Source organism: Wasmannia auropunctata, unplaced genomic scaffold (genome assembly GCF_000956235.1).
Source record: "Wasmannia auropunctata unplaced genomic scaffold, wasmannia.A_1.0 LD336071.1, whole genome shotgun sequence".
Taxonomy (NCBI): Eukaryota; Metazoa; Arthropoda; class Insecta; order Hymenoptera; family Formicidae; genus Wasmannia; species Wasmannia auropunctata.
Window position 1 is genome coordinate 1,603,868 of NW_012026819.1, and position 19,069 is coordinate 1,622,936.

Genomic DNA, 19,069 nt, shown 5'->3' on the forward strand with positions numbered 1-19,069 from the left:
AACTCTTGCTGGGGCACGGACAGAATTCATGAAAGTTCTGAGCGATCGTTCGAAGACGTGCGAGTTAGGAGCAAGTGGCTCCATTCCGCAATACTATTCCTATCGGACTGCAACCCGGCGGGGCAAACGCGAGGGTTGCCGCCACGTGTTTCGCCATGAAATCGCCGCAACCTTTTTCCCCCGGCTGGGCGCAGTAACGCGCGTTTCCATATCATTTCACTATAAAAGAGAGTACGGTGCGTGAGGTAGAAGTAGGGTTGCGCGGCAAGCGGGGGCGTTCGTTTGTGGCGAACACGCCGCGAGAGGGATAGGAGGAGGGATAGGGAAGAGCATGCCGATGGAGGGGCAGCCTCGTGTACGATACGAGTGGAGGGGTGGCAAGAGAGGGGTGGGGGTACGCTCTAGTCGAGCGGCAGCGGCAGGGAAACGGCCAGGTAAGCGAGCGAACACTAGTGGGGCTGACTTGCGCGCCTCCGAGCCGTCGGGATACACGGCAGCAGCGGCACCGTTGTTGTATACTGTCGCGCTACGCGTGCTACGGTCGTGTCGTCGCACCATCATCGTCGTCGCCGTCGTCGCCGTTGCCGTCGACGAATCGTCGCCGTGCAGGAGCGCCCTGGGTGCACCTTCGTCGTCGGCTACGCAGTCGACCGGTCTACTTGGTGCTCGCGGTCTCGCCGGCTTCCCTCTTACTCCCTCGTGCGGAGGAGGGTGCGATTGTCTCGGAGGGTTGATCGCTCGCCGCGCTGAGAGGGGCGCGTTCTCGCGTGCGTTTACCGGAGCGTCGTTGAGCGGCGGCGTTCGCCACGTTTTACCGCCACCCCCGCCAAGTGCCGCCGTTTGCAGTGCCGCCGATTCCTCGTGACGATAGAACGTTGGCACGCTTCCAAGCTGGCGAAGCGGAGATGTACTGGCTGCCACGGTGCTACCACGTTGCTATCGCTGTTGTTGCCCGCCGTCGGTCTTGAGGATACGATCGCGCGTCGCTGTCGTTCACTCGGGGGGGTGAAATCACGTCAGCGCGTGGTTGAGAGATTTCGCGCGAACTGAGTGAGCCGCGCGCATGGTCGAGCGGAAGTTACTTGGAAATATAGGTGTCTCGTAAAACGTGACGCGCACGTACCGGTAGCTACTGCGCTAGTTGAATGATACCTGTGCAGCACAGCGAGCGGTGTCGCGTACATACGGTGCAATACGTAGCGATGACTGCTTAGTGATTTGCTTGGAGCGAATCATTTTGGAGCAACGAATTTCGGAGTTTTCTCATTTTCTCTTATCTTTCACGTATCTCATGTACGAAGTGGATATAGTGTGAACGACATTGTGTGAACGATCAAGTGCTGTCGATCGATCTCGACCGATCGAAGGGGATAGTAGTGTGTTTCGCGCGCCACGAAGGGAGACAAAGTGGAGTAAAGGAACAGCGGCGTCGTTAGATGCGAGGATTTTAAAAGCAGCTCCCGGAGGCCAGCCCGACGCAATGCGTCGACGCTGCTGACGCAACGCGCCTGGATGCGTCTCACTTTAAGCACGTGAGTGTCTTTTTAATAAAAGAAACGGAAAAGAGGGGAAAAAGAGGAAAGGGTTACGCGCGAACGTACGTTCATCCATCTCGACATTGTTCCGCCGGATTATCACGAGGAGGCTCTTGCCTCGCCCATCTCTCGATCGAGTCGTGCGCGAATCGATCGAGTTAAGATGATTCCGAGGGGATTGGGTGGAACGACGATCTCAGCATCCCCGCCACGTTACACTGACACTTGAGCGCTCTCGACGCGTATACATCGTCCTCCGTCTCCCTGCGCGTCGCAATTCGTGCAGCGAATCGTGTGCCCTGCACTTGCGAAATATATTCGTAAAAAAGAAAAAAAAATTTGTTCTCTGTGTGTGGTGGTCTGCGTGGTTGGTGCTGCGTGCGGTGGCGGTGTTATTATTTGTTGTTTGGCGGTGGTAAGAGAGTGGTCGCGAGTGCGCACGCGACGACGACGGTGGTGAGTGATCCTGGCTCCGAGCTGATAAAGGTACTCGTACACGAATACTGGGATGACGTCCGCTTCGGATCACGCGGTTCCTTCACGATCTCGTCAATCCACGTCGTCTAACGCGGAAACAAATGTAAGTTTCCACACGCGAGAGATCTCGTCACGATGTATATCGGGATGTATTTCGGATCACTTGCCCGTAAAGGTTCGCGTGCATCTTGGCGACGGGCGAATGATGAGGCGTGAGCTGAGAGCGGCAGGGCAGGCTCGTTTATGAAACAAAATTCAAATTTGTACGATTCTGTAATTTAAAAAAGCCATGTTATTGTGGTATGTTGGATTTTACTTTAAAATAACTTACGTTACATGCGTGAGCGGTATTGCGCATTCACTATAAAGAGAGTTTTATGAGCGAATGTCCAAATCCATTAAATTGTTTATGTTTAAGCATTTGTTTAACAAATTAGCTCTTCTACTTTTTGCAGTTTACTGCTTATCGTTAGTCAACGTGCGCGTGGCTTAAAATCGTCAATTTTCCGATCGAATTATACACTGCGGTAATTACGACATATGCCACGACATATGGGTCTGCTTGAGATCGTCCATCCATTGAATTCTTTGTGATAATAATATGTGGTAGAAAGCCGATTAAAATACATTTTATTCGACTTGAAATGTGTTGATTGTAAGATGGTTAAATGTGGAGTGTACTTAAAAGGACTTCTTGTACACAAAATCGTTTGTAAAGTAGGATTTGTTCCCCAAAAAATCCAGTTTGGGGACATAAATGTTTCCTCGAAATGACACCAGGTAGTAAAACGACAAACGGGCTTTGCCCTAAAAAAGCGCGCGTCGGTTTTAAAATGCAGTTATGATCAAATACGGCGAGAGACAAGTCGTACCTCGCGGGTATGACGGCGTTTGTATAACGGTATCCATTACAAACGCGAGGCTGTTGGGATAGTTTAAGGGAGGGTGAAGCTAAGAGTTTCTCTTTCGTGAGTTTTTCTCCACCATCCGCCGCACGAAAATGACCAATCTTTCACGAGCGTAATAAATTATATACCTGCATTTTGATATCTTCGAATTAGATTGCATTTTAATTTATTGAATGTTTAAAGACGGAAAGCTCGGCTTTCATGGTGAAGAGTATCACTTTCAATTTATTTGTACTGCTGCTGGTGCATAACGATCCCGAGCAGCGGAATTCGATCAAGCACGACGCGCGCAACCCTTTGCCACGTTGGATGAGAGTAACCCCTGCAGATGAGCGTAACCGAAGGGTCTTGACACGTTTTGCAGTCGGTTAACGAAAAGCTATACCCTTTTCAAGCCGACGGTTGCTCACTTTAGGTAGAGAAATTCACACATGATTTCACGCGCTTGCGACTTACGCGTCGAATTGAATATTACATTCTTCTTTTCAATTTCACTACTCCAGTCTAATTGTATTTTTTGTACATATGGTAATAATTGGATTTCACATCTACATATCATATTTTATTATGTTAACGGTGCACGTTGTGTATTGTGTTGTTAATGATTTCCGGTCGTCTCTGCAAAGATATGCAAGCACTTATGCATTTAAATGCAAAGTGCGTTAATTAGATAATATCCCGTTTAAATAGTACTCGCGCTAGCCTCTCTGCCAATACCTCAACGATTTAATCCTCGATATAATTTTATCTTAAGTACTGTAAAATTTTTGAGATGTAATCTAAGTGTGATGTTAATCTCATATGTGTGTGAACTCATTTAAACCGACAGATTGAAAAATATCAACTGGACTTTCGAATCAAGTGGAGCACCGTGACTTTATCGGAGATTTGCGCGAATAGGTTTCGATTTCGTTGGCGACACACTGTCGCGAGGGATCGTTCTACTCTTCAGATCGAACCCGCTCAATATATACACACACAGAAATGCCGACGGCCGTAAAGTTCGCTATTGATCGAATAAACACTCTATCATGGAATCCCACCGTTTCGACGATTATCGGAAGGCGGCGGCTGTTAGCAGGAAAATCAGATGGTGAGTCCGCGATAACGGAGCATATTTTAGATAAGGAAAACGCGCAATTAAAATACTTCTCGGATGAACCCCCCCCCACGTGATTAAGCAACGGCATTCTTTATCTCACGTTCTCTTCTTTCTGACCTTTAACCTCCGCTCTTTTCTTCCCTTTTACCGTTCTCTTCTCCTCTCTTCCCAAGTCATACTTGATCCATTGTTGAAAACCAATTAAAAATTTTCCCCATCATTGACAAATTGACAACTTTCAATCGTGCGCCACGAGCGTTCCTCTTTGTCTCGTGAGAGATCGCACGATAGATCTTGCACGCCGAGCCATTATCTCCATACCGATTTATTCCGCTGTGCTTGCGATCCCTGTAATCACCGGCACGTTTTCGATATTTCGTTCACGGGTAATGGAGCGCGCGCGTGCGGGGCGGCGTAACACGCGTACGCGAGTCATTCATTTGCGTTGTATATGGGAGTCATTCTAAATTGCAGGGAATTATCCCCCGTCCCGATGTGAGTGACAGCATTCGTTGCGCCGTATGGTCATACGCCGCGTGGTTCTTGGACCTTTCACGACTCATTGGGTTTTATCGCACTTTCCAGTAATAGTCGGGCGACTTTTGTCCGCGCGCACCTTGCTCTATCGATCGAACACGATGAGTTTCGTACGGATCGGTAGCGACGATTAGCCAGGCTATAGTTGGATTTCTTCTCTGACATTAGTTTCTCTTCGACTTTAATTTCCAATTGTCTTTCAATCAAAAGACAATCTTTGCAGTCTTTGCAGCGACGACCCCAATATTAGATTCAGTTGCGCTTTGCGCCGTTAAAATTGTTTTATATCTGAAAATTGTTTTATACCTGAGAAAAAGATATAACAACGATGTCTTATCGCCGCTAAAAGATTAGCATTTACATCCTATGAGAAATCCTTGCGAATTCTTCCTCGTGCAGCGACTAATCAATGTCCATCGAACGGAGCACGATGCCGGGCAACGAAGCTCGACCTACGCCACGTCGTGCAAACATTGTAAATCCCCGGCGACGCATGTGCTAACATGAATAATAAGCGAACATAAGAAAGATTTTAGCGGTTACGGGGTCGGTGGATGCACATAATGCATTTCGCCTTATGTTCAGGTCTTATTAAAGGAATGCGTGTGACACGGGCATTTTAGATCTGGTCGCACCGTTTTTCCACGTAAAGCACTTTTAAAGTACACTTGCGAACTGAAGTATTACGCACGTGCAGATGCAATTTTTTTTTTACGCAGACGTAAACACAGGCTTTAAGATATTATTTTTGCAATAATTATGTAAATTATTCTTAATTATTTCATTAACGATTTTTTTGTGTGAAGATTGTCGCTTGTAATAATAGTGAAAAGTAAATATTTGATGAGAATATTAAGAGTAAGAAAAATGTGTGAGGAAATATTTAAAAAGGAATTTCTCAAAACAATTTTGATTTATAGAAAGATGCATTTATGGAGTTATTATATTAATGCTGGTTGAAGAGCAACTGGTGGAACGTAAAAGTGGCAGAGTATATTCTCACTTTCGCTATTGTTATTGATGCCAATTGCAATGTATAATGTTCCGAGTAATATCGATATGCATGTGGACGCGGAGACAATCCAATCAGGGAAAACAAGGTCGCGGTAATGATATTATCTGTCTTGTGCCACAATTTGATATCGAATACTATTGCGGCAAGATTTCATCGGACAAGTGGGTATATCTATGAATATAAAGTCCTTGAGATTTCTAGTTTAATACTAAAACTGGATTTGCAGAAGTAATTCGAGTCCGATTCTTTATGTAGAACTCATTTATGCGTCTTTGATTAGCCCATATAAAAAGAATAACAAACGGAAAAGGCGAGCGGGCTTTCGCGATTGTTTTGGTACATTGCCATCGATATCCTAAAAGCAAGATACTTGTTTGGGTAATCAGCGATCTTGCTAATTGAAATCAGATATTCTGTGAGCAAAAATTATCATTAAAACAACACAAGTATGCATTAAATGCTTATCTCGAATCATTAGGTAACTTTGTGGACCTTGCACTTAATATTGGAACTTTGGAACTATATAGTCTTTATTGCTGTCAATATTCTTTAAGAATAGATGTTTTCTTAATGGAATGGAAAATGGAAGGATAGAAAAGTAAATTACTGATTAATTAATTAATATTATGCGTATTTTGTAACGAATCTTTTTTGATTGCAGCGAGATTAATCTTAGAATATTACGAAGCATTTCGATTGCGTTAACTTTCTCGACTTTCAACGAAAGATTGCCATTATCGATGCTATTGTACTTTAACGAGGAACGAACATTTCTAAACAAGGTAGTTAACGATTAAGAGAACGAACGTGATTTTCTCAACCTCTTATTAGTAATTTGGTCAATTACTAGGTACGATAACGTGTTAAGTGAAGACATTCGTCTACAAACAGAATTGCTTTGCACCTGTGGCAAATGCATCGCCCAGTACTTTCGTTTATCTATTTTCTGAAGCAATAAACGTGTAGGCATAATTATTTGATTGAGGCTTTTAGCACTATTGATCGTTATATTCATCATTACATATATTCATAAAAGATCATTTTTTTCCCTTGAAAATGACAAAATTATGTGCATCTTGTACTTTTATTTGATCCCCTTGCGTTTTAAACGCATTACAACAATTTTCTTTGCTTATTGAAAATACACGGTTTATAAAATTTATTAATCGTCATATAGAGAGAGATCTTCCCCTCTGTGTATCATGTAGATTTTACAAAATTGTAAATACTGTGGCCAATCAAATGCCAATTAATTTTTTTATAATTGATATAATGGCTTGACATCGCTGTCCTTGGAACGACGAGAGTCCGAACAGCGGCTTAACGTCGTGGAAATCACCCGCAATCGTGAACTGGCGGGCCCGACCGCACGACAAACACGGCATGAAAGTAATCTAACGCCGCGTATACCGCGTGCGGTACACACAAGCCCGCGGTACTTACTCTCCCCGTACACGCGTAAGTACTCGCTCTCTCAGTTCGCACGGGGAATTGCTCGGGCGCCTGGCAGAATCGAACACGTACGTAAGCCCGCCGTGTACGACCTGCGATAACACGTGTTACGGCTTGCATCGGAATCGATATTTAAGAGAAATAGCATTCGCGGATAGTCAAGCCGTGCGAAGTCGCGTTATATATCGTACAAAAACGCCGCGAGCAGAAATATTTCTATTACTATCTTTACGTCGTAGGACATTTGTCGCAATCTTCGCAGACGTTGAAAATTGACGCAAATACTTCTTCTTCCTCTCGCCAATTAGTGATTTCAATCTTTTCATAAATTCGAATTTGAGAGATCAATTATTAATAAGAAAATTTCAAAATTTTTATTCTTCACGTTATTATTAAAAAAAAAACAAACTCTGCATTTAAACAAAGATAAAGGGCATGAAGGCATTTAAAAATTTAAATCTTATTCGATAAGTTAGTTGTTAAGAATATTCTCTGTTTATTTATAGCGATAGAAAGAGTTCTAAAAGTATTTTTCTCTGATCACTTATCGATGCGCGTGCCCTGCGTGAAGATTGCAAAGAGGCGCACTGCTTCCAAGAATCGTATAGACGGCACATAGGCGATCATGCGTGGCAGTTAATTTGTTCGTGCTTCGTGCGTGACAGTCGGCGCCAGGCCCCTCGTCGGCCCGGATTGAGTTCTAAGCTCGAGGCGAAGATCGAGAGCGCCCCCGCCACGGCGTGCAACGCCGCGGTAAAGGCGAAGGCGGCCGAACCGCTACCATTGCTACCAGGTAGCGGTGGGTGAAGCAATGCGCTGGCTCAGGACATTTCTACATCCGGTGTACGTTACGGGACATAAGCCGAACGGGTGTTGGGTGACGTCTAATCCCTCGGAATTGCGTGTTCGCCCCGAGCGAGAGTACGGTTTTCTCGCGGTAGGAGAGACGGAGGGAGCGTATGCATGCACACGCGGGAGCGAGAGTGCTCCTGCTTTTTCTTGGATTACTCGGAGCGGTTGGCTACCTGAGCGGTATATACACCTATATCCCATGCATGCGTAAAGATACCCCACTTCCGTATACCCGCGGGTACGAACCGCGCTGTGAGAGTTTATGCAAGTGTACTATTTGCAGTTAATGACTGAAAAACAATCAAACGGAATTATTAAATTAATATGTATATTGTAAGTAAATTATTACATCTTCAGAGTATACGTGCAACATATGATTGAATGTCGTACGATAAAATTAAAACTGCAATAACACTGCAATTAATCTTATTTTCTAGGAAAATATAATTATATTATGGAGATTTATATTATTCAATACAGAACGACAAATGTCTTCCATCTTTTGCGTTTACCCAGAATTATTCCATGCATTCTCTCTGATTATTTCTTCATGGCGCTTTAGAGGATCGATAAGCTTAATACGTACACGAATATCTTTTTATCTCTTTTTGAATATTTCGTTCCACAAACCTGCTTTTTTTATTTTACCATCTTTCACTTTCCGAACGACTTGCTAAATCGATCGCGGTCGCTCATGACGTATTTATTTGGGGCATTCAACCGCGATTGAATTTGCACCCGGTGACAAAGTATATAAAGTCCACCATTATCGAAGGAGGAAGTAAATCGCGTGGACCGAAATCCATAAAGTCGCGAGAATGATCGATGGTCGCGGCCGAATCGAATCGACGGCCCGTGTACGGCTGCGGCGGGTAAGAGTCGACATCTTTCGATTACGACACGTTCAATGAGGCTCTTCAACGGCAATAATTGCGACGACAGAATCGTCTTTTCATATGACATATGCCATGCACACGCGACTGGCACATCTCCGTACGTTTATATTTTATTTTATTATTATTTTTTTTTATTACTATCTCGGCTCACACAAGATTCGATCCAAGAGACAGCCATTGCTGACGGTCGTTAACCGAACGAGAGGGCCGAGCATCGAGATCGGGTTATTGCACCTTTAATGTGTGCCTCCCTGGGAAATATCCAAGATTCAGCCGTGAAAGAAACGTATGGACCGCCACGCGCGCATTCATTTGCACGCGTGCGCGCGCCAGCGCACGAAAGAGACCGCACATGCATATTCCATTTCCACCCTCGCGAGATAATGAAGTCTTCTCTGCCTACGCGTACGCGTTCATTGTTCCTCGATACGTGACAGAAAAAAATCTTAAAGCTTATAATCGATTATTTCACGTGTCGTGACACCTCCCGGCCCGTGTCTCAGGATATTAGCCTGAAGGAATTAACTTTACATCTTCATCGGAGGTCGCTCTGCTGTTGAATTTTTTGTTATTTCTCTTACGCGGTAATATTATTCTCGTAGAAAGTATGTTTTTATATTCTGCAAAATTTTTAGTACTATAGTATTGCTGTTTTACCCAAAATTGTATTCAATACCTACTTAAGGCTTAGATACATAAACATATAATAAGTTTTGTTTTTCAAGTTATGTGAATCTTTAGCATTTAAGTAATCTATTTTTTTTCTTATTGTAAAAAAAATTCAATTACTAAATTAAAAATTTTTTATTTTAACGACAAATATTAAAAATTCATGAATTATGGGTATGATATATTTTAGCGTTTTTCTATTAATAAATGTTCGTATTTTTTCATTGAATGTTGTATTAAATATTAATAATGATTTACTGCGACACGTAAAATTATACACGCGCATTTATCGCATCGCTGTATCTAACATACTCTATAGAATGTTTGTAACGTATATGGCAATTACGCGAAATCGTCGCTTACACGATAATTTTAATCGGATCACGAATATGCGACGATACCGATATCGAAACGGTCCGGAGCCACGAGACGGACGGGTGTTCGAATCAGGAATCCGGTCGGTCGAGAAGACGAGCGGCGTAATGAGGATCATTTCGTCGCTCTAATAAATCAACTCTTTCGTTTTGCGCTGCGTGGATGCGCAGACACGTACGAGGACCTCGGGAACTTAATCGCTCGCACGTGAGGGATGAATAGGTACGCTTACGATATCTTGACACTACATCGCATCCCATATTATGTAGAAGGTCTAATTATGAAGTTACTTTACATTGATAATTAAAGGCCCTTGGCGAGTTGATTATCGAGTGAGTAGATAACGAAATCTTATGCAGTTAATTACAGCTAGGCCTTTTAACTGAAATTTAATTTAGTTAATCTCTTTAGTTACTTTATCATGGAGATACTTAATATATAAAATTAAGAAATTGTGAAAAATGATAATGCTCAATTTATTCGCTTTTATTATTTTAAATTTTATCACGAATAGATTTATAATATACACATTTGGTTTGGTATCGAAATTATCGAGTGATATTGGTATTAGTGGTACTCGATATTAAAATAAATATCAATTAAAATTAAATTAGCTTAGAAACAACGTCCTTTCGAGGGAGGGAAGTTCTTCAAAAAGGTTCCAAGCCTCGGGCCTTTTAATTGTAACTTATACATATGTCGCTGATCGGCTTTATAACTTGTCATGTACGTTTCGCGTAATCACCTGTGCGACATGCTCGAGTTTTTTTTAGCCCTTTACGTTGCTTTGTTCCCGTCCACCTGCTCCGGCGCTGCCATATCGAGCCAGGCTCATCTCTCCGGTTAAAATCAACATAGTTAGTGACAAGGCGGGATGAAAGCGAGACGGTCGAGCGTCGTTCGTCACGGATCAACGTAAATGATGTCAGGCGACGAGGATGCATGGCGATTTCCAGTTTGCGTATTACCGAACTGGCACGGTCTGCGTCGGTTCGCGCTCGTTCCCGCGCGAAGCACGGGAACTAGGGATAAGAGGGTCAACGATCGTAATTGCTGGTCGCGCGGGGCTCCAATTAAAAAGTCAATCAGCCCGTTTCTTGGATGCGATGATCCGTTAGGCGAACGAGAGGTAGGAAAGAATTTCGACGCGTAAGAACGAAAAACCTAAATGACATTTAGGATTTTGTCGCTCGATGGCATTATTTTCAACAATTTCCATTTTAATACTTTCGTTACACGCGCTATACTAATTGCGCGCGATAGTTGAGAACTACATACGTGCGTATATAGCTTGCAAGAACGAGATAATCTCAGCGCTGTAAACCCGCGTATATTTGCATGGATGATTTATAGCTACGCCTATAAATTTCTTCCGTTGTTTTACTAACCAGCTACAATTAACCGGCCGAGCAATTCGTGATGAGCTTGAATTCCATTTCGGCTCGTCGCAATAACGAGTTAGAGTGCTCGTAAAAGGATTCGACCGTTCCTAGGTCGCGCGCCCTCCGTGAAGCGGGCGGTATAAACTTCGGGACAGCTGTTGCCCTCCAAAACGGCGTAAATCTCCCTCGTGTTTTCCCGTGCCCGCTCTGCTTCGCTCGGTATCGTTAATGATTCGTGTAAATCATAATGAACGGCCAAGTAGCCACGAATAAGATGGGGGGGAGGGAGCTGTGGACCGTCCGAATTTAATCGACCGCCACCATGCGCGCGGGCATAAGGGTAGACGACATGAAAGAGAGAGAGAGAGAGAGAGAGTAGTCGACCCTCATATTCTCGTTACCAGGTCTGACGTCACTGGGTCTCTGGAGCTACCTAATGAACGTCTTGGTGTAGGGGGCTGCCCCGGCGGCAATTAACTTTTCTACCGTGGCTAGGATGGCGCGTCACGGCCGATGACAGGTACGCCGAGGATGAAATAGAGAGGCAGGACGAGCCGAGATTAGCGGTTAATTCGATGACGCTGAACGCTGTAAAACTATCATCGCCTTACTCTCACCGGAGAGATGTTCTGAATGTCTCTCTTTTTTTTAGGAGTGTCTATTTTGTAATTGAAAGAGCAGACGAACGAGAGCAAATTGACTTATAAGTATTACAGATTTTCAAATTGATCTATCATAGTACTGTCTGCTTTTGCATATAGATCGTTTGACCTAGTATAGCAATACTGAAAATTATTATTTTAATAATTCGTTTTTATATTATATCTAGTACCATTGAAAATTATTATTTATGTTATTAAATTAATATTAATGAAGAATTAGCAGAAAAAATATGGATAGACTAGCGAAATATCTCAAAATAGCTATCCTGACAACGTAAATCGCATTTTTACTTGACTTTATTTGAGATCTTTCCATTTCACTCTTTAACCTGATTCTCTGGAAACTTTTCTTTTGCCTGCTCGAACATGTGTCTATGCCGTGCTGGAATCGATGCTACTCGCGTGCTACCTGGTAGCTTCGCCAACTGTTCTTTCGACGACGAGCGACATTTCGCAGTTAGAGACTGTTCTACTCGCGAGTGTCGCCCGGCATTAAAGTTAGCTCACGTATTATTCTCGTCCCCTTGCTTCTTTTCATCGAGTGGAGAGGAATGGGGGAGGACACGGGTGGTGACTGTGCTGCTGGTCGGGTTATAACAATCTTCCATTATTGAGAGCCTTGTTTACAAATCGAACTCGGCGAGTTGATCGTGCGCGCCCAACCCACCGAAAACTCCTCCGAGAGCAACGGCCATCGACTTTAGTTTAGAGTATTGCCACCACTGGCGTCCCCGCGTACCCGTCACCGTGCTAACCCCCTCGAATCAGGTCCAGGGGAGACTTCGAGTTTTCTCAAGTTTTCGGGCGCCACCGCGCCACCGCCGCCGCCCGGCAAACTTTATTCCGCTGACTTGTCGTAAGACCAGTGCGTCTTGTTTTGTCCGCGTTTTCCACCAGTTCGCCCCCTCCTGGTCGGGCGTCGAACCCGGTACCCTGTCATGTAACTTCTAAGGGGAATGGTGCCGGGAGCTGAAGAAGCTAGTCTGCCGTTGCGACGTAAGAGGAGGGGCGGAACGCCTCAGTACGTTCGGATCTTATGCTTGGACAATTTTATTCGTTCATGCAAATGTCGGCATTACGTACCGCGTTTACCTCACGAAAGCGAGCAACCTACGTTTCCAGGTCGAAAGCATACGTTACAGAAGTCACCGTGAATGCTTGTGCATGAAAAGTTCCATTCAATAGAAGAAGACCGAATATAAAGTATCTTTGCGATACCCTCTCTGGCGCACGATGCATTGACCCGAAAAGTGGTTAAAGTAGATATTATTAATGATACTTTATTTCTAATATCTTATTTTTCTATCATTTGTCAAGTTTACTACTTTCCGTTTCTACATTTTATTATTTATTATTAGAATTACAAAACAGGACGAATAGATTGATGGCATGATGATTAAGAGATATTTTGTCGCAAAATATATTGTCATTGTAATATTTTCGTTGTAAATGTCAAGTTTGATTCAAGCTTTATCGAATACGATAGAATTACAATATTTTCACAATCGACCGCCACATGGATGTTTCAATATTTCCGATATTTTTCGCAACACAAGCACACACGCTATATTCCGCTATCGCCAGCTATCACAAACGGATAATAAGCATACCGACTTAGATATGGTTCATGCACGCATTACACGGCTACCGCATCGAACGTGGAAGCAGTAAAGCCCGCCTGAATAAGGGTGAGGAGCATGCGGTGACTCGAACACGCGCTTGTATCGCGAATCGTCTCGGCTTGTAATACGATATGAGGGCGATAACGACCTGAATGCGTTATCGTCCTTCCTCGACGGCGAATGGCGCGTATTGCATCGGTCACTTGCACCACGGCTTGTTGAGTGTGTATGGCACACACGTCGTGCGTAGGATCTCTCGCTCTTGTGATTGAGATAGAATGGTTACGTCTATGAGTAGGCTCGTTGGGACGGGTCAGTGATCGCGAGGAGACTAAATATTTAGAAGATGATCGATGTCATCGCTCTTTCCGCTTGCATTATCGAGAACCGTATCTCAGCTGGCTGGAAAGGAGGTGTGGTTACTCTTTTCATATAGATTATTTCATTGAATTATTAACACTAGAAGAGCTGACTCATTTGATGTACTTAGATCGCAGCGACCCTTTCAGATAAGACGTTCCTGTGGGCAGGTTTAGCGTTGCTAAAATTAGAAGCATAAAATGGAAAATCGTAAACGCCGGGTCGGGTAAAAGGTAAAAGAAGATGCAAATATCATGATGCAATTTATTACTAGTCAAGGTGATCGCCTTCACTTTTTATTGCTAATTTTCCCACGAAGTATTTATGTAAAACAAACGCAAATCGCAAAATACGAAATTTATTGTGACAGTTTTTACGATGTGAATATTACGTAATATGTATGAATATATATCTTATCGTAATATCAATACGATACACGTTAGAGTTATCGGAAACTTTGTGTGCCTCATTAGACAAAATATATTCACCGTTAAATATCAACGACTAATCATTATAGTCGTCGTTTTCCTTTCGCCTTTTCTCATTCTTTTATACATTCGCGTTGCATTGTATGAGAAAGTCTGTTCAAGTTGTCTGTTTTACATGCGTTATTGGGTTACTTCGGCAACCAGTGCTAAGTATAGTGCTCTATATAGGATGATGGGTACATGACAGAATCTACATGTAGAAATCACGGCTTTACATCCTCTAAGGTAGACAGAGTGATCGAAACGGAGACCAAACAGTGGCGTTTCTGCCGTAGATATCGACTTTCAGTGACGACGACCCCGTGGAGTCTCCTGAAAAATTTATGAGCTCACGTCTGTTCGATTGCCCGGCTCTTTCCACAATTTTCCACCCGTTTCTCGAGCGGTTACCTTATCCCCGTCGTTGTCGTGCTTGACTAATTTTACAAGGCGACATCGAATGGAAAATTAAAATAATAAGCTGGCGTGAGCATTAAACGTGCGTAGCCTTGCTGTCTGCTCCATATTGTGATACGTGTTACGAAACAAGTGGGTACGGAGAAAACATTTGGCTTTGCATAACTGCTGCTTTAATGCAACGATAGCGCGCCAGCAAATATTGTGATCAAGAGAAGATAACGCACTACTGGTATACAATCCAGGTAATATTTTACAGGTACACGACATTGTGAAGATTGTTGATTTTTCTTAGCACACAAAGCTACTCTTCTGGCTCAAATTACTCTCTCTCTCTCTCTCTCTCTCTCTCTCTCTCTCTCTCTCTCTCTCTCTCTCTCTCTCCCTCCCTCCCTCCCTCCCTCCCTCCCTCCCTTCCATTCTGCGCTTAAGAGGATCCATCCTGGAGCGCATAATAAATGGCGATTTCATCATCATCATCATCATCTCTTCCTCTCTGATTAAATCTATATATTTCCCATTATACGTAAAGATGAAACTTTGTATAAAGATAAGTACGTTCTATTTTCCGTGAGAGGTGACGTATAGTAGCGGATAGTAGAATAACGTGGCGAAATATCTCTCCATTATATTTCCATGAACGAGCACTTTGTGAACAGATCATAATATATGGTAGAAAACGTCACATAATGTGCACGTAAAGTCGGTTTCCCCGAAGCCCAGGCGTACTCCGGTTGTACACAACCTCGCTCCGCGCCTAGTACGGCGTAGTCGTAGTCACTACGGCATGCTTAGGGAGAATACGATCGAAGTGTCGGGTCTCGGAAACTCGCGGACACTCGACGTGCACGGTCGCCTCTTTCGAGAGTGCTTCATGGCATTCTTCGTGGGAAAACCAAACAAACATCTTCACTTCACGACGCGGGCGGCCTGGATGTTTAGCCACGAAGTGCCCGGGAAGTATCTACCGCGCGTCATTGACTAACGTATAGTAGCCTATACGTGCGACAAGGCGTCTGCGTGAAAGAATTGACATTTTGACAAGATTTGATAAGAAAGCACTTGCTGAATGCGTATGGATGTACAACAGCTGACTATTTTCAACGGTAAAATTTCAAGATACGAAAAACGGCTATACCTCACAGATTACCTTTGGCTGTCGCCGCCCGAGCAAATTACGAAGCTAATCGCTTAGAGCGATGACGCGTATAGTTACAATCGTGAAGAGATTAATAAATACGCTTTAAGAAAATGTTCCCGTCTAATCTGTGTGTTAATGGATGCCGTATTATCCGGGAAGAGAGGAATGACATCGACTACTTAAGCGGTCGAGTTCGCGGTATCTCAGAAACGTAAATGTTATGGTTGCTATTTTACCGTCAAGCTTTTGTATTTTTTTCGCTTGACTTATCGCGGGTATGACTTGATAATGTTATTGGTTTATCATTATGATGAAATGTAACTTTCTATAAAAAGAACGCCTTTTAATTTTGCTGAAGTTGCTGCGACACAAGTAATTGTTGAAGTTCAAATACTTTAGATAACAGCTACATTGATGATTGCGTAAATGATTACATCTTCTAAAACTTTGAATTCAAAGAATTGCTTGAGAATTTATCATAAGAGTTAATAACAATTTTATATCGTGTTAGCGTTTACTCATCCCTATGTTGTCATATTTTCTGTACTTATTTTTTAATTACTTGATATCTAGACATTTCATCGAACATTTTATAGATATTATTTCAATATCGATGATTCAATACTTAACGCGAGATTAGTCACAAGTTCCCGATCAACGGTTTACCTTTTGTCGGAACGCTTCTTGACATCGTGGAGCGTAATCTCATTTAGAGTCGTGTGTACAGTTACGTTCGTGAGACAGTTAATAATCACGCTCGGCCGGTGCAGGTTCAGCGAGAGAGGAGCCGGCTAATCGCCCCGTTAATAGACGAATATACTGCGTGAGGCGGAGAAGAGGAAAATAAAAGCCGAAGACGTTAGCTAGTTAAGCCGTTGAATTTGTCGGCGTCGTCGGTAAGAGTACGGGTCTTTAAAACGACTTTACACTACCTATACGTCGTCTATACGTCATTACCGGGACCACCTACAACGAGATCTTCCTGCGTGGCTCGCGCAGACGTGGCCCCGCAAATTCGTGGTTTCGTTCGGGGCCCGTTCGCGGCCCTGCCGTTCGGCAGGCCCTAATAGCCCGATCGATTAGACTCGAGAGAAAGAGCTCGCGCGCCGCATCGCGCCTAATGGGCTGTTATTTTGCGCTTGACCGCGACGCAATTACACATTCAATCAGAGAATCATCATAGCAACCATAATATTCTCGGGGTCTATGCATCAATACTGTAATCATAGTGTTGCTCTCCGTCGGCGAAAATCACTACACCGGCACGGCGATATAATCTATCATAAACACCACACGTCGCAAACATATGGATATATGTCGATGAAAATTATAAACGTTAAATTTTAAGATAAAGTTTTATCGACAAGATATCGCTATAATTCATACAGTAACATTTTTTTATTATAGTTTTTTTTATACCGCTATTGTGATTATTTTTTTATAAATTTAATTAAATTTATATAATTCATTGTAGCACTAATGAGGTCTCGATTAATTCCGCAATTTAGGGTTTGTAGGTCGGTGCAGCTGCATATGTGGTACACAAAGCGGCGCAAACATATCGTTTCCCGGTAATGAACTTGTTTAAGAATTGCTAAAGCGCACGACCAATATTTGCACGCCAATTTATACATGGATCATTCGTGGCCGAGATGTTTGTGCATTTTCGTTCTCTCCACTTTTGAGCATGCGACCTCCATGGTGACGTGCGTATGTAGGGTAAGACGGATCACGAATTATTCGGAGCAGACTGAAGCTAACCGAATGGCGAACCGGGGTGGACGGTTAAAGGGGCAATAAACACGTTGGAAGGTATATATGACGGCGATTAAATATGTTAATAACATAACGGTGTGCGACCGAAAGGACGCTTCCGTGACGCAACGCCTTGTTTTGCTGTGCAATTTATTATGCTCGAGCATGGTTTTCGCTTATACGGATGTCGTGGCTACTTCAACTTATTGTTAATAATGCAGCGGGATAAAAGGCGAAGTGTGGGCAGCGTATACCTATCATAACAGTATCGTGGAACATAGCGGGTGTACCAGTGTTATTGCTGGGCAGTTTATAGCCTTAATCTGGGTCAGATACTGAGACTTCGTTACTTGTTACAAAACAACCCCTCAGATCTCACGCATTGTTCCTATCGGGCTCTTAAAATTAATTAACATAGCAGATAATTGCGAATTGTCTTATAGAGGTATTTTAAAAAAATTATTTACAATTAGTGGAGGAATTATTGAAAATTAATTATTACTTTTTTTTTTATTTAACATGCATGACGTAAATTTAATTATAAGATTGAGCTGTGTAATAAAAACATGCGGCGATTAGTTTATAAATCGTATTTCTGCATAATCTTGCAATTGTACATTCAATAATCTCATTATTAGCTACTTAAAAAGCTTTAACTTTTCGTACAGGTGTGTGAATGGCGGCACTTAATTTGCAATGGCATTAACATATTACCGATACTCTGTTTACGGTTGCGACTGGATGAACGTAACCTGATCAATAATCAACCGCTCGGATTACCGTGTGTACTTATCTCACCTGCAGTCTTAAAGTCATAAAATGTTATAGATATAACAGCATCTTAGACGAGTTAAGCTGAGTTCTGTTCTATCGACAGAAAGCTTTACGATCGTCTCATTTCGCACATTTATGATTTTCCGGATCGTTAGGTAACCATTATAAGATAGTTTCCGCTGCTCGATACTGGCGTGGCACAATTGACGTGTCGATTGCGACGCGCCGGTAGTGTATTTACATTTTACAATAATGTCCGATCCGCGATAATCCGCTACGAATGATGACCCGGATCGATACGCATTAATCATCTCATAGACAAGCCGGCGTCCAAAACGATTGTAATTGCCGTGTATTTTCCGCCGATCGTATCTCGCATATCTTACGAGCCGATATTTATGGCGGTATTACGTTTGGAATGTTAATGCTCGCTGCCATCGATTCCTACTCTTATTTGTCGCCCTCGCCGCGCCGTCCGATTTTTCGTGAAGACAACCTCCTCTCCATCGGATACATTGCGTCCGAACGAAATTATGTGAATGGCTGTCTCTCGAACGCAAATCGATTTCCTTAATCTCACGTCGCCGCGTATACTTTCTCGAGAGCGCCGATCGGGGTATACGAACGGTTATTTCCATTATCGTAAAGAGTGTCCTACGCCGATATCGAAA

General features: G+C 43.1%; 1 protein-coding gene across 2 annotated transcripts in view; it reads left to right on the forward strand.

Moving 5' to 3' along the window:
* The first annotated feature begins 453 nt into the window (after positions 1 to 453).
* The window catches only part of LOC105449904 (fibroblast growth factor 17), a 60,315-nt gene continuing 41,699 nt past the window's right edge, over positions 454 to 19,069 (forward strand). Inside the window, exon 1 of one of the 2 annotated variants that reach the window (XM_011689364.1) lies at positions 454 to 1,532. In XM_011689364.1, the coding sequence (XP_011687666.1) occupies positions 1,513 to 1,532 (20 nt within the window). In that variant the 5' untranslated portion in view covers positions 454 to 1,512. Of the gene's footprint in view, positions 1,533 to 2,032; positions 2,116 to 19,069 lie in introns of those variants that run through there. The other variant, XM_011689365.1, reaches the window with a different exon arrangement.